Here is a 16532-nt window from a genome sequence, read left to right on the forward strand (position 1 = left end):
ACCTTATATGAGTCTTTGTTGTAATATATTACCAGCTTTCACTACTTTTTTCCTTTAAGGTTGCAGAAGAATTAAGACTTCAGCTTCTCTTTCTAAAATTCACTTCTCTTTGCTAATTTCAAGAAAGCACTGTCAGCTGGGAATGTGGCTTAGTGGTGGAGTGTTTGCCTAGCATGCATGAAGCCCTGGGTTCAATTCCTCAGCACCACATAAACAGAAAAAGCCAGAAGTGGCACTGTGTAGCTCAAGAGGTAGAGCAAAAAGAAGCCAGGGTCAGTGCTCAGGTCTTGAGTTCCAAGCTCCAGGACAAAAAAAAAAAAAAGAAAAGAAAAGGAAACAAAGTATAGTCAAAGCTTTGGTCTCCTCCATAAGTCCTGGAAGTTTCTCTTATATACACGTAATAGGCTGAAAAGTTGACTAACAAATTCCATAACTTGCTCCGACTAAAGAATTCAGAACAAGAGCTGGGTGCAGTGGCTCATGCCTGTAATCCCAGCTGCCCAGGAGGCTGAAAACTGAGGATTGCAGTTCAAAGCCAGACCAGCCAGGAAAGTCGGTGAGGCTCTTACCTCCAATTAACCACAAAAAAAAAAAGCCACAAGTGGAGAGCAGTGGCTCAAGTAGTAGAGTGCTAACCTTGGCTAACCTTTGGTGAAAAAAGCTTAGGGATGGCCTTGGGTTCAAGCCCAGGAGAGAGAGAGAGAGAGAGAGAGAGAGACACACACACACACACACTCTCTCTCTCTTCAAAACAAAACCAGCAATTAAAGTGAATAACTGCAATTAACAATTTTTTGAATTGCACTCTTCCAAGAATCAGTGAGCCTAAAAGCCAAACTCACCTATAATCAGGCTACCAAAAAAAAAAAAAAAAAAGCCAAAACCAAAATTCAAACAACAAGCACCAGAATCTGATTGTTAAGTGATCATATATCCCCAGTCTGTAATCTTAGTTAACCTCAGAAGTCAATCCTTGGAAGGTAAGGAATGGGATCAGATTAAAAGAGTAAATATGGATACATTGGGACAAACAGTTTATTTCAGTCTTTCTTCTCAATAGGTAATAATAAACTTAAGCAGAATAGAGATACTATTTGTTTTGTTTTTGTGCCCATCCTGGGGATTGAATTCTGGGCTTGGATGATGTCCCTGAGCTCTTTTGATCAAGGCTAGCACTTTACCACTTGAGCCATAGCTCCACTTCTGGCTTTTTGGTGATTTACTGGAGATGAGAGTCTCACAGACTTTCCTGCCCAAGCTGGCTTCTAGTCACAATCCTCAGATCTCAGCCTCCTGAGAAGCTAGGATTATAGGCATGAGTCAGTGTTGCCTGGCTAGAGACATTACTTTTAAAACAACATGGACATAACTATTCCTCTTTTCTTTACTCTCTCATTATGGAAACTTTTAATTAATGTTTTTCTAAGTAATGCCAGAGAGACAGCCTGTATCTCCCCCCTTCCCCAAACAGGTGAGTTCCCATGCCCCCAAAATTGTTGACAGTAAAGCCTCTGAGGTGAGAAGTTCACCTATGGGGTCATGTGCACCTGTCCTTCATAAGAATACTCCTCTGGAGAAGAAGGAGTATAAGCATCTCCGCTCTCCATGGGCCTCACAGGGGCAGTGGTGCCTCCTCACAATAGCCAGCAAGTAGCTAGCTATACCCAACGTGGGCAAATGTGAAGCTTAGCATTTAGTTACGACAGATAGCCCCATAAATTACCAGTTTGGCATGTCATTTCAACTAAGTAAAATGTCACCTTAGGGTACAAAGTTTTATTAGGTATCACAATATTCAGAGATGTTATTTTCCTCTTAAAATATCTCTATCAACTGAAAAAATTTCAGAAGCATATAAAGAGTTATAATACCCAAGACTACAATAAATATTCATTTGATCTGTGCTATAGTTTTTTTAGATGGTGTTTTGCTAAACAGGCTGGCCTGGGTTCTCCCAAACTACAGGCAACAATCACTGTACCTGGCTCTAACAATATGGTTTTTAAAATGTCCCTTCTTTCTTCTCTGCAGCCAAAAGCAGGTATAAGAGTTCAGGTTGTAGAAAATACTTTAAAAAAATTCTAAAGCATAACAAATATCAAACATTTTTAAAAGTTCACACTCTATTAAGGCACATCTATGTGAATACTCATGTACCTTAACATCATATTTGCATACAAAATTATGGTTTGCCTTTGGAGATATTCATAACACTAAATTCTTTCTTTCTTTTTGCCAGTACTGGGCCTTGAACTCAGGGCCTGAGCACTGTCCCTGGCTTCCTTTTTGCTCAAGGCTAGCATTCTGCCACTTGAGCCACAGCGCCACTTCTGACCATTTTCTATATAGGTGGTGCTGAGGAATGGGACCTAGGGCTTCATGTATAGGAGGCAAGCACTCTTGCCGCTAGGCCATATTCCCAGCCCCTCATGCCACTCAATTCTTGAACTTGCAAAATTGAAAACCAAGATGGCATAGAAAAAAACTTAACTTATTGTTTATCATTACATTTTCATCCCAACTACCCTACCTTTTAGGTCTTACCAAAATAATGCTTCTAAGGCAACATCTGTTAGTACTTGAAGCTTAACATTCCTGCTGGAACAAATCTATAAACACTTCATTTGTTGAAAAGGGGCTTCAAATCCTATACTAAACTTTCTACCTCAATCATGAGGCTAGAGCTCTAACATTAGCTAAGCCTAAGCCGTAGTTAAGGTTCACTAGCCATGCTATAAACAGAAGAAATGAATACTTCTATAACCAAGGTAACTTTTAGACTCCAACTGAAAGGGAAAAATTATTCCTGGAGGCTATCATAGGACTGACTGCTTTGATAAAAGAGTTGAACTCAAGTGCTTTGAAGACAAACTTAGGAAATTGTCATCAGGGTAATGATAGGGTCTCAGGAATGCTCAACTTGAAAATGATCCTTTTCTCGAGAATGTCATTAGTTGGTCTTAAATATGTTAAAAGAAACTGAAGAACTTTGGAAAAATACCAACAGGAAATTCACTAGAATTTTAACAATAGATTCTTCTATAAAGTATGGTTATGGACAAGTTTTTCATTACAGCAAAAAACAGTTCTTTTTGTAATAATCAAATAGTTTTTAACACTTCCAACTTTGCAGTCCTGAAATGATATTCAATGATGTAAAATTTAACTAAGTTAAAAAAACAATAAAAGCAAAGAAATTTATAATAAAATACATGTATACATATATATGCATATATAGGCTAGCACTCTACCACTTTGAGCCACAACTCTACTTCCAGTTTTCTCATGGTTAATTGGAGATAAGAGTCTCATGGGAACTTTTCAGCCTGGCTGGCTTTGAACTGTGATTCCCAGATCTCAGTCTCCCAAACAGCTAGGATTACAGGTGTGAGCTACTGGCACCCAGTAAAACACACATTTTTATATTAAGGGTCGAACCTAATGCCTCATGTGCTCTCTCTGAGCTACACAACCTTATCTTCATATATATACATATTATATATATGTATGTATAGTATTTGTATGTGTGTATTTATAAATATATATGTATATAAACATGTTAATTCTTGGGCCAGTAACACTAGGAGGCATAACGAATGTATAAGGTTTGGATCACAGAATTATCACAAAGGCAGGGTTCAGGTGTAGAACTTTAGAATTTGTTGTACAATGTCATCCCTACACAAGTGGCATTAACTTTTTAGGATGAGTAGAACTAAGTAAAGTTTCTCCTTGATTGACATGGTGCTTGAATTTTTATAACTGTTCTTACCAACTCAGCTTATATATCAAATCAAGTTTGGTTTCAGATAGCTTTTCATTTAAGACTGTCCAGGGAGACAGTAAACAGTAAGAAAGCTTCAGGACAATCTGAAATGAGATGTCATAGGAATATGACATCTCTGGCCTCTCTTAATAAATACATGCAGCACAATATCTCCTTCACTGGGTTGCCTAAAAGCACTCCTATGAGTTTTTACAACCTCTGCTAGAAATGTTCCTGTTGCTTTTTTTTTGGCCAGTCCTGGGCCTTGGACTCAGGGCCTGAGCACCATCCCTGGCTTCTTCCCACTCAAGGCTAGCACTCTGCCACCTGAGCCACAGCGCCCCTTCTGGCCATTTTCCATATATGTGGTGCTGGGGAATAGAACCAAGAGCTTCATGTGTAGGAGGCAAGCACTCTTGCCACTAGGCCATATTCCCAGCCCTCCTGTTGCTTTTGATAATCAGTTGGGTGGGGTTTTTTTGGTGCAAAATTATTATTATTTTAAATATGGTGGCTGTTTTTAAGAGCTGGGCTAGAATGAAGTAACTTCATTCAGGTTCTCGAGCTTTGATTAACTGGTGGGGTGCCCCCACCTCTCTCCTGGGGGAGGGGGAGATCACAAGGGCCTGGGGTGGAGTTATACCTTGGTGCTACCTTGCTTAGTCCTGGCTTAGAATTGGTGACAACTAATTTTATACTTTTCTGTACTTTGTAAATATTCTGTAATGAAACATAGTATGTTTTATAATCAAGCTCATGAATATTTTCAAAAATAAGACAAGGTCACAGGGTACTAACAAAACTAACAACTTGAAGGCAGAAGGAAGAAATGAGAAGAAAAGGTCAAGAGGTTAACTACACTAGCTTTAGTAGTTGGATAAATCTTGCACAGTTTTGGGTAAGATGTTCGAATGATGTCCAAACAGATTACCTTGAAGGCCCATTTATTCTATCTTAGAAAAACTTTCTGGCTAAAGCTGGGGTCCAAACTTACTGGTCTCCAAGGAATACATGTGAGCTTTGGTTATTGAATCCATAAAAGGAAGATGCCAAAAGAAACCTTGTTTTTAAGATGGCTATGCAGCTTGGGCTACGGCAAAGCACAACCCATATATAGAAAAATCACAGCATCTGCAGTATTTTAAGAAACTACAGTTTCAAAGCAAGAACAAATGTACAGTGAGAGAAAAGATCCCTCCAGGTCAGTGCAGTCAGCCACTGGAGAAGATTCTTCAGAGCATACTGGATGACAGGCTGCTTCCTACACATGGAGCTGGTTGGCTGTCATTTCTCTACCTCCAGCTCCTTCTTTTGACTGCCCATTGTCATTAATTGTACAAATTCAGGATAAGTTGCTTTTCTACATGTGGAATGCCTGCCAACTCCCACGGGCTGGCTATATAACATGCCTGTTTGTAACAACCACTGCTTATTAAATCTATCCTTACTTTTTTAATCTTCTTATGAAGATTATCATGTTTCTCGGACTTCATAAAACCCACTCATTCTGGGGACAAGCTAACAACCTTTCTTTTATTTATTATTTTTCCCTTATCTGCCTAAAGATAGAGATTGAGTACAAAAAAAATCTGTATTGTGTTATCCTTTTAACTGTAAAAAGAGAGGCTTACCAAAGGAAAAAAGATTGTGGTTGTTATATGGCATACTGTACAAAACATTACTTTGCTACATAAATGATTGAGTCTATCTGAAAGCTTACCTACCATGTCTTTAAACTTAAGTCAAGCTGTTCTATCTCAACACTGCAGTCTTGTCTGGAAAATACCTTACCATATTAGGCAATCAGTCCCATAGAGAGGGAAAAGCAAAACAGACCTAGGCTTTTACCTAAAAGGAGAATGGCAAAGATATTGCCCAGTGCTGGAGAGTGGAAAGAAAACCGCTGGTTACACTCCAGCAGATAAAAAGGCTTCCCAAGATTAAGTAACAAGATTAAAAATGAATGCTTGAGAGAAAAGATCCAGCAAACACCCAGAAGCAAAGCTGTAAAAACTAGGGGAAAAAAAGGGGCTGTTATTGGCTCAAAGAAAAAAGGCAAGGAAAAGAATAGTAAAGATTTATATAATTAGATCTGTTGAATACATTGTCAGAGAAGTAAAAATAAGAGCAATGCATAATAAAAAATAAAACCCTGCTTGATCTACAGAGAAATTTGCAGAGATTTAATTTTCTCAGGAGTTCAAAGGATTCCAAGCAAAATTTCAAACATTTAGTCCTTTTCTTTCCCTGTACTCATTTCTTTTCCCCTAATGCAGTAATACCTTTCTAAAAGTATTAACTTTCTAACTTATTCCTCAAGATTCCTCAGGTATATGTCAGATATGGTGGAGTTAGAGAGCAATCTAGGCTACTTAACAGATTCTCCAAATATTCTATTCTTTTAAGGGTAAATTAATAACTTCCAAATCACACAATTCTAGAAGTCAATAAAAGTATTCCACTCTACACCAAATTAGGAACTTACAGATTTGGAAAAGAATGCTAAGTGGGTATTAATCATCTCTAATTATTTAAATGAATCAGTTCATTTTTATTTCAGAGTTCAAGAAGGTAGATATTACCTATGTTTTATATGTTATATATTTATGTATATATAACACGCACACACACACAGAGACATATATATATATATATTTTTTTTTTAAATGTTCTTTTTGGTGCTGGTCCTGTGGCTTGAACTCTGGGACTGGGAGTTGTTCCTGAGTTTCTGGCCTGGGTTGGCCTAAAACCACAATCCTTAGATCTGTTTCCTTGATACGTAGACTTATAGGCTCATGCCTGTAACCCTAGCATCTTTTCTGCCTGCTACCTACTGTCTTGCCCAAATCATCATTAGTTTTTTTCTATATTACTGGAAGAGCCTCCGGATGTCCCTACTTCCACTTGTACCCATGTAATCTTCAACATGGCAGCACAATGATTCATTAAAATACAAGTATAATTAGGCTTCTATGCTGCTTAAAACTCTAAAGTATTGGGTCTGCTCAAGAGAACAGCCTCAACCCCCTTCCTTCTTCATGAAGAACAGCACACAGTCTTACTAGAAATCACCTGCCTGAAACCAGTAATCATCTGATTGTGACTCAGCAAAGAACCCCCAGACCTTTAGGTCACTTCCTCATCTGCTGACATCACTTCTGACCTACCATGGTCCCGCCTCCCATCTTTCCCTATAAAATCCCTCTTAACACAAGTCACTCCCTCTTTTTCCTTCCCTTTTTTCTTCACACACCTCCATCTCATGCAGGCTGGTAGTCTGCTCTCCCCCTAATAAACTCTTTTCTGCCTGAAACAAGTTGGGGTTGTCTTTTGGAGAACCATACACACATCTCACACATACACATATTGAAAGCCAAAGGTCTTACTATGACTTAGCATCTTTTTTATCTAATCCTCTTTCTCCTGCTCCAACCTCCTTGGGGTCTTTACTTGTCCTCAAGCATAATGGGCACACGGGGCCCCATGTTTTTTTGCAATTACTATTCCCGCTGCCTATAATACCCCACCCTCAACATGTCCACATGACTTCCCATTTTGCTTCCTTTAATCTAGGTCAGAATCATCTACTTACAATAGTAACTCCCATCCACAATGATACTTTAAAAAAAAAAAGCTGGTCCTGGGGCTAGAACTCAGTGCCTAAACATTGCCCCTGAGCTTTTGTGCTCAAGACTACTGCTCTACTTCAGGCTTTTTTTTTTTTTTTTTTTTGGGGGGGGGCCAGTCCTGGGCCTTGGACTCAGGGCCTGAGCACTGTCCCTGGCTTCTTCCCGCTCAAGGCTAGCACTCTGCCACTTGAGCCACAGCACCGCTTCTGGCCGTTTTCTGTATATGTGGTGCTGGGGAATCGAACCTAGGGCCTCGTGTATCCGAGGCAGGTACTCTTGCCATTAGGCTATATCCCCAGCCCCCCCCCCTTTTTTTTTAAGTAGTTAATTGGAGATAAGAGTCTCATGGACTTTCCTGCCTGAGCTGGCCACTAGCAAATGGCACTTTTGATCCTTCTTTCCCCTACTGACTCTGTAGTTTTTCCATAGCACCTACCACCTGTGAACATCATATGTACTTACTTATGTATTTTTAAATTTATCACTTGTCTCCCTCTCTAAAATGTGAATTTTTCAACAGCAGGTATCTTATTTTTGCTCACTGCTGCACTCCCAGAATCTAGAAAAATACCTGGCCATATACTCTATAATACTCGTTGAAAGGAAGAGTAGGAAGACGTTTACAAAAGGACAGCAGGGCAAAATAACAAAGGCATTGAGGCTTTTAGTATTAGGTTATTTCTGGGGCATTTATTTTTTGTTCAAATTTAAAACTAAGTATTCTAAAAAATTATTTTAATTTTATTACTCATCTTAAAAACCTTACATTTAACTTGTTTGCCTCTTTTAGAATATTTCACCAATAAACTTTCCACTACCATGCCACCAGTTCCTTAGAACAACCATCTTGACATCCAACAATGAATAATTCCTTAATATCTCGCCTTTACCAATGTATTTTGCAGGATGATTAGCAATCTAATCTACTACTTCCATTCTGGATAAATATAGCTAGTTTGCTAACTTTGAGGTTGAATTTTCAGTGATCAAGTATTCCCTGATTCTTCTAAAAGCAACAGTGACACTAGAGTAGGTGTATTTTCCTAATAAGGGTATAGAATTCTTACTTCCTAACAGATGTAACTACCCACCTATGTTAAGGACAGCAGAAGCATGCTGATGCTCTACCCACTGCATCTTGATACTCTCAGTAGGCTTTTAAGTTGTCCTTCAAGAAGATGCTCCTTCACTCAAGAAGGTGAGATGTTACTAGCAAGTCAATTCGAACATGTAACCTGCTGAGTAAAAAAACCAAATGGATGAGTAAGTGTGGAAAAGACTGTAAGCCCTAATTTCAGGTCTGCATTGCTACTGTAACATAAAAAGGTTACTTGACCCAGGACATGGGATGCTCATCTAACCCAGATGTCATCTTTCCATATAATTTACTAATTTCTCTGGGTCTGTGTTTTCTTAACTGTGAAATGAGGTTTTCCTAAAACCAAGTTATCCCTACATTCTCGTCCAATTATATAATACGAAAAGTTGGGAGGCAAATGTCTTTACTACATTGAACTGGGTTCTTCAACAATTCCTTTAAAAATAAAAGAAATTTGCCTTGGCTCAGCTTCTTTAGAGGACCATTCTGCTTGCTTATCAACATCTTTTCTGTTGACCACTTGTGCCCCCTAGTGATAAAGTCAATTATACAACAGGATTGTTTAGGGAAGTAGATTGCTCCAGAGAAGTTGGGAGGAAAACAAGAATGAAGTAGATAAAACTCAATGTAAAGCCAAGCATGGTTGCCCATGCATGTAATTCCATCTGCTAAGAAGGTAGCAATCAAGAGGATTACAGTTTGAGGACTTCTAGGCCAAAAAGTGAGCAAGACCCCATCTCAATCAGCAAGACTAGAATGGAGACACAGCTGTGATGCCAGGTTACAAGGAAGCCATAGGTAGGGGGAAATCTGAATCTGGGGCTGGTTTGGGGCAAAAATGTGAGACTAGACATGAAAACTCTAGACCATAACTAAAGCAAAAAACAGGGCTAGGGGCATAGATCGAGTGGTAGAGAGCCTGCCTAGCAATCAGGAAGCTTGAAGTTCAAACCCAGTATTGCCTAATCACTACAAAACATTTTTTTTAAGCCACCTTAATGAAAAGCAAAAAGAAAGCAGGGCACAGAAGAATGTAAATAGCATGCCTTTGATTGTTCCTTCTAAAACAAATATTCCATGCCATTTCTACAGAAGCCCTACCTCCATGTGATGTTTGCTTTCTATGGTTTTAGTTGCCTAGTTGGCTGCTGCCTGAAAATATTAAATGAAAAAACCGGAGTAAATAACTCACAGTTTCAAAAGTGGATGTTGTTCTGAAGACAGTGGGGAAATCTTATGCAATCCTCTTCTGTCCTGTCTGGAATATGAATCACCCCTTTGTCTAGAGTGTCCCTGGTTGCATATACTGACACCTGTTACTCATCTAAGAACTTTCTCAGTTATTGGGTTATTATTAAGGCATCAGGATTTCAGTGCTTGTATTTAAATAACCCTATTTTACTTAATACTAGTCTTAAAGCACAAAAGTAGTGATGCTGGGTAATTCTGTTATAGTATATTATTATAAATTCTATTTTATCATTATTGTTAACCTTTTCCTGTGCCTAATTAAACATCATTAGTATGTACCTGTAGGTCCATACAATACCATTGTTAGTGTCAGGCAAAATTCCCTGAAGATCTTAGAAAGAATACACTGCATAATAAAAGACAAAAAAATACACTTGGACATGATAAATTATACAGGACTCTAGACATTCACACAGTGAGACCAAAGTAGGATATTTTTAATAGAGGATAACAAAGACCCAATAGCTTTGTGCATATGATCATATAAAGTTATAATTTATCAAAATGAACTCCAAGAAATAAAAACGAGTTTTTTTTGTTTTTGTTTTTTATTGGTCGTAGGCCTTGAACACAGGGCCTAGATGCTGTCCCCGAGCTCTTTTGCTCAAGGCTAGGTCTTTGAGCCACAGTGCCACTTCTGGTTTTTGAGTGGTTAAGTGGAGATTAGAATCTCATGGAGACTTTTCATCCCAGGCTGGCTTTAAATTGAGATCCTCAGATCTCAGCCTCCTGAGTAGCTAGGATTATGGCATGAGCCACAGGTGCTGAGCATTGTTATTTTGTTTTTTCCTCCTTTGTTGCTGTTTTTTGTTTTCTGTACCTTTTGTCTTATTTGTAAGTATATCTGTTTGGGGAAGGGTAAGTGGGGAGCACAGAACTGGTGCAGTGATAGTCACTAGCTATTATGTTGAAATTGAGCTATATGTGTATGGGGAGGAATAGGAGAGAAAAACTGGGAGAAAGTGAGGGAAGGAGAGACACTGTTAAAAAAAGAAATGTACTTATTATCTGACTTATATAACTGTAACTCCTCTGTACAACACCTCTACAATAACAATTTTTTTAAAAAAGAAAGTACTCTCATAGATAAAAGGGGTACTACTACACAGTAAAGAAAACAAAAATACTATTACATATAAATGACTGAAATAGATCAAAATTCACATTCAGATGCAGTTTATTTTTCATTCAGACAAAACATATCTTAAGATTTCCAGAGACACTGTCACATACTTAATGTGGACAATGAAAGAGAATTATTTGAAACATGTCTGTCAAGAAGGTGCTAAGACAGAGAATTACCATCTCTTTTTAAGTCTCACTGATGGGGAAAGGTTTTGATTAAAACTCTACACTATGTACATTCTTTGTTCCTAGGGGGGGTCACTAAAGAGTAATTCAGGGCTGGTATCTCTATCTTTCATAGAGAGTAAACATCAAGGTGGTCCTTGGCCACATAATCTATCCATATGCAAATCTTGGTTACATTTTTTTAGGTACGGGGCTTTAGGTTAAACAATAGGAAGGCCTCCTAGACTATAGTTACTGATATAATCTTCTGAAATCTTTAAGCAAAGAACAAATTATCCATACATTGGGATTTCAGCTCTAATTCCTACTAGAGGCATAAGATACAAATAATAACTACTGAAGTTGTCTTTCTATTCCAGCATTAACTACTAGATGATTCCATACATCTAAAGTTAAAGAATGGGGAATAATATTCTATGGTGACAGAAATCTGGAGAATGATTGACTCTCTGGGGACTAGTAACTGACTAGATAAGGGCAGGGGTGAGCTTTTTAACATTATAGAAAAGTTTGAATCTGATTTGGGTGGTGGCTATGCTGATACAAGTATCAAAAGTCTCCAAACAGGACATTTGAAATCTATGCATTTTACTGACTGCAGATTATATCTCAATTTAAAAGATTTCAGAGTTTTGGGAGGAGTTAGATAGCATCAATACTGAGGAGTAAAGTAGGAGAAAGTGAACATGACCTCAATAAAGTTTACTGAACTAAAACCAAGAAAGGAAGAATTGCCCTTTGGCACATTTGTTGTAGAGTTGAGTCAACTGCATTGCCTGCTGGATGGATGTGATAGAATGAGAGTGAACATACTATTCATAGGACATTACTGACTTACACTGGGCCATCATTGGGTATTTTGCTCTTTGGCCAATATGAATAATGGCTTCCTACCTGTTAGCACTGAAAGAGTACACACAGAGAAAAACAGACAAAGAATTTCACTGATATAAGTAGGTAAGTTTCATTGGTATAAGCAAAGCAAGCAAATTCAGGACTTAGAAAGATGTCTCACCCAGTACTGAATCTCCCTCTGCCTTTCTATAGAACTGTGAATGAGGATGTTGTAAACTAACTGTACAACTCGGGGGGTGGGGTAGTGAGAGGGAAGGTGGGAGAAAAATGAGGGAGGGGGGTAACAGGTTGGACAAGAAACGTACTCACTACCTAACGTATGTAAATGTAACCCCTCTGTACTTCACCTCGACAAAAAAAAAGATAAAAAGAAAAGAACTATGAATGAGACATCTGCTAAGTGCTTGTACCAACCCCAGCTGACTTGCACACATTAGAAACGGCATCTAGCATTAACAGGCTGCTCATTCTTCTCTTAGAGTCACACTATAGTCTGTCTGACACATGGTAAACACTAGTAGATGCCTCAAATATTTGGACTGGAATATTTTTTTTTTTTTTTTTTTTTTTTTTTTTTGGCCAGTCCTGGGCCTTGGACTCAGGGCCTGAGCACTGTCCCTGGCTTCTTCCCGCTCAAGGCTAGCACTCTGCCACTTGAGCCACAGTGCCGCTTCTGGCCGTTTTCTGTATATGTGGTGCTGGGGAATCGAACCTAGGGCCTCGTGTATCCGAGGCAGGCACTCTTGCCACTAGGCTATATCCCCAGCCTGGACTGGAATATTTTTTAGCCTGACAAATAATTTTCATACCAAATCTTAAGAGTCTGCTTTTCTTCCAACCAGAAAGACTTCTCCCTAATTTTGAGTCAATGTTCTAAGGACCAATACCGCAATATAACCTTAATTTTCCTTACTTAATATCCTAGAATAGGATTTTCAAGAGCCAGGAAGCTTAGTGAAGTAGAGACAAGGCCAGGCATGGTGTTGCATGCCTGTAACCCCAGCCCTTACCAGGTAGAAGGAAGAGGATAATGAGTTTGAGGCCAGCCAGGGCTGTATAGTATAGTTAAAATCAATCTGGAATGTGTAGCGAGACCTTGTCTACACAAATAAACAACAAAGTTTTTTACTGACTATTGGTATAAAACTTCTTTGTTATAATTCCCTGATTATAATCTATTACTCAGATTCTCTAAGTAGAGTTCCCCAAAGGAACTTTCCTATATTTACCCTTCTTGTCTCCAAAAGCCTTTTCAAACCTTTAAAGAGCTGTAGAGTTGCTGATATTTGTATGCATGCACACACATACACACACTTGCCCCAAGGGAACTTCTATGTGTTATTTCTAAACAACGTAATTCATCCTTGTGAAGCAGTCTCACCTTCAACTAGAGGTAGGCAATTCTAATCACTGTTACCATTCATCAGTACTGTTTTGGAAAAGCTGCTATCGCTTGCTTGAGATTTTTTTTTTTCTTACTTTTTGATCCCAGGTGGTCTCAAACTTGTGGCTTTCCTGCCTTAACCCCCTAGGAGTGCTGAAATTATAGGCATGCACCAAAAAACATGGCTACTGTTAAGGATCATGATTGAAATATAGGCAGGTCAACAATAATTTACTTTTTATATCTCCTTTGCTAATGTCAGTTGACTGTTGATTTCCCCTATAGGTTATTACATATATTCATGACAGTATGAGATATGAGAATACATAGCCAATTAACTGAAGGTTACTAAAAGGCTATTGGCTTACATGATTGTAAAAGCACATTCAGTTAATTAAATCAAGTCAATTAATTTAGTCAGACCAAATGCTTTCCTTCCTGAAAGGGGTTGTGAGAAGACACTCCCTGCTCCGGCATTCTCTAGTGTCTGAGTGGGTCATAGGAACCTGACCTATCTTTAGACATGCAGGATATAGATAGGCTTTACCCTTCAGAGAAGAGTTCGTTGCGATACTTCAAAAGGTTGGAGTTATAAAAGAAGCAAGAAGCTTAATCTTATTTCAAAGTCAAGTATAAATTGTCGACTGTCTGATGTTTTACAGTTTTCACATTTACTTTCTTTTCTATTAGTGTAAAACCATAGGGAAGTGCATCATTTTTTACTTTTCTTCCAAAGATTTCAAAGTACTTGATAAAATCCACTAACAATCAAGAGAGAAAGAAGTGGGGCCTACCATGGTGTTAGTGATTAGCAACTGGCACAGACAGATACTGAAAACTTGTTTATGAGTATGGACACAGTTATATCACATAAGAAAGTACCACCAACTAGCACCTGCCACACCTCTCAGAAGATTGTCTATTTCTCCTTTGAGTATTCATAGAACTTGCTATTTTACTACAAGTGTATTCATAAGAACAAGACTGAGCCCTAAGGGGACCATGCCTCACTGGCTTGTCACTTACCAACATTTCTTTGACCTCTTCAGAGCCATCAGCTTCATCTTCCTGAAAACAAAAGAAGAAAAACAAGAAAATCATGGTCACTGGTGTCTTTGAAACAAGCAAGGTCAGTTCCCATCAGTTATGCATTTTACTTTTTTAAATATGGGCAATGGGGATTGACAGTCAAGTGATGCTCTGTTATTGCCACTTTCAACAACTGTCACAGGGAGGCAAAAATATCAAATCAACAAAAGCTGAAAATGAGGTACTTTCAAGAAAGTAAGATTTCATCTCTGTCAAAAGCTATCACCTATGGGCAGGTGATGTATGTAGCTTAATAGTATAGGCATTTGTTTGCGTGGGATGTGAAAGGTTTGATCCCTAGCACTGGAAACAAAGAATTATCAGTACATTGGTCCTATAATTAGAAAATATTTTCCAGTAAATAACTATTTCTGTCACCTTTCTTATTTCATTGAGTAGGTTTATTTAATTTTCAAATGAATCATTGGTAATATGTAGCCTATAGTTCAAATTGTTGGGCACTTCATTTAAAATGCCAGCAGTAAACAAGGTTGAGTGAAAAGGATCTAGAACAAGATATAGAGGAGGGTACATTAAGGTACTGAATCTTTGTGGTTAGTAAGCATTCGTGTACCTCTCTTTAAAGACCCAACTCTTCAGTTTTCTATTATGTGTTCTTTTTCTTTCCCTCCAAAAAGTAAAAAAACTAGGTCAACAAAACTTAGATCAGCCTAAAGATTAAACTCCCAACTTATGTGTGGTAGGATACTGTTGACTACATGAGTTTCAGGAGTTATTCAGGAGGACTGTTAAAGTTTGCCAGGTTTACTCATCTCTTTTAGTTGTTTATATGATAATTGTAAATGTCTTTAAAATCTCTTTAAAATTTTATGTACTGAGTGCCTCCAATGTGTTTAGCACTGTTCTAGGCACTGTGCACTTAAGCAGGAACACATCAAATGGGTCTTCGACTAGCTAAGATTTCCTTCTCTTTTCCTCAGTGAAACTTCTCAGTAATCTAGGTTCATGGGACCATGTGGAGCTATTCCTTTCAAACTCCACAGAAAGGATGGCAACCAAGGGGAATGTGGTATGCCCCAGCATAGACCAACCCACTTACATCCTTTGACCAGAAGTTGATGCCTGTGCCTCTTCGTCGCCGCCTCCTCTCTCGGATGGACAGTCTATCAGAGGACTGATCATCAAAATCTCCTTCTTTACTCTCTGGCCAGAGATAAAACATAGTATGGATCTTAAGAAGCTGAGGCATGTGCATTAGGGAACAACTTACATTTTTTCTAACCATACATACCACTCTTGTCCATTTCCTTTGCAGTTGCAGTATTTGTGGTGGTCTCTGAACTCTCAGAATCAAGGGCTGAAGATCTGCTTGTCCGTAGCAGATGGGAGCTGGAGTAGAATGAGGGTCTTGATGTGGAAGGAGATACTGGTGTTGTGGGCTTATCTAGCTGAGCTGGATATCTCATATGACGATAGACAGGCTAGAATAAATCAGACTGAGATATTAGAGGTCAAATATTCAATATTAAGAACCTAATAAATAGTTGATGCTCAATAGATACTGAGTAGATTCAACATTAGCCAGTCAGGAAACAACAGCTTGACTCCTATTCTGAGGATACTGTCATGCTGATAGCAGTCCAGAAAAATTATTCCTAAATGACCAAAGGGATAACACAACCTGTGTTAATAAAAATTCTTTGCATCTTAAAATGAAAATAAGAATGACAGACTTTTTAAGATGTAATGCTGAAGGGCAAAGTTTATATGGTAAATAAACAGCTCAGGAAGATGAGAAACAGAACGAGAGATTATCAAGAACAAGTGTGAACATTTTATCAATTTCTAGGTACTCTGACAACATACCATAACAAGCTTATTAAAGTGTTTGTTTAATGTTATTATTATTTTTTGGTGTGGTGCTAGGAATCAAACCCACGGACATATGCATGGTAGCCAAGTGCTTTACCATTGAGCTATACTTCAGTCCCTTGAAACTTTAAAAAAAAAAAAGCCCATTTTCCCGCTGGAAATATTTTCTGGAATTAAAACACAGACAATTAGCCTTAACTTGCAAAAAGATAAGTTCTTATTACATGATGAGTTCACAATGCAGGAATTATATACTTTTAATTCATAAACTATGAAAGACAGAAGCTGCTGGGTGCCAGTGGCTCATGCCTGTAA

General features: G+C 38.4%; 1 protein-coding gene and 1 long non-coding RNA gene across 8 annotated transcripts in view; one reads left to right on the forward strand and one right to left on the reverse strand.

The window, feature by feature from the left end:
* LOC125359478 overlaps window positions 1-15425 on the forward strand; it is a 36073-nt gene extending 20648 nt beyond the window's left edge. The window contains exons 2-3 of the long non-coding RNA XR_007212561.1: window positions 14345-14424; window positions 15347-15425. This is a non-coding gene — a long non-coding RNA (uncharacterized LOC125359478). The remainder of the gene's footprint in view (window positions 1-14344; window positions 14425-15346) is intronic.
* Window positions 1-16532, reverse strand: part of Ppp1r12b (protein phosphatase 1 regulatory subunit 12B) — a 201797-nt gene that overhangs the window by 60924 nt on the left and 124341 nt on the right. For 5 of the 7 annotated variants that reach the window (XM_048357234.1, XM_048357233.1, XM_048357232.1 and 2 more), the window contains 3 exons: window positions 15637-15826; window positions 15445-15548; window positions 14322-14363 (listed from right to left, as the gene is read on the reverse strand). In XM_048357234.1, coding sequence (XP_048213191.1) covers window positions 14322-14363; window positions 15445-15548; window positions 15637-15826 — 336 coding nt within the window. Of the gene's footprint in view, window positions 1-7713; window positions 8634-14321; window positions 14364-15444; window positions 15549-15636; window positions 15827-16532 lie in introns of those variants that run through there. The other 2 variants (XM_048357236.1, XM_048357235.1) reach the window with 2 other exon arrangements.

Source organism: Perognathus longimembris, chromosome 11 (genome assembly GCF_023159225.1).
Source record: "Perognathus longimembris pacificus isolate PPM17 chromosome 11, ASM2315922v1, whole genome shotgun sequence".
Taxonomy (NCBI): domain Eukaryota; kingdom Metazoa; phylum Chordata; class Mammalia; order Rodentia; family Heteromyidae; genus Perognathus; species Perognathus longimembris.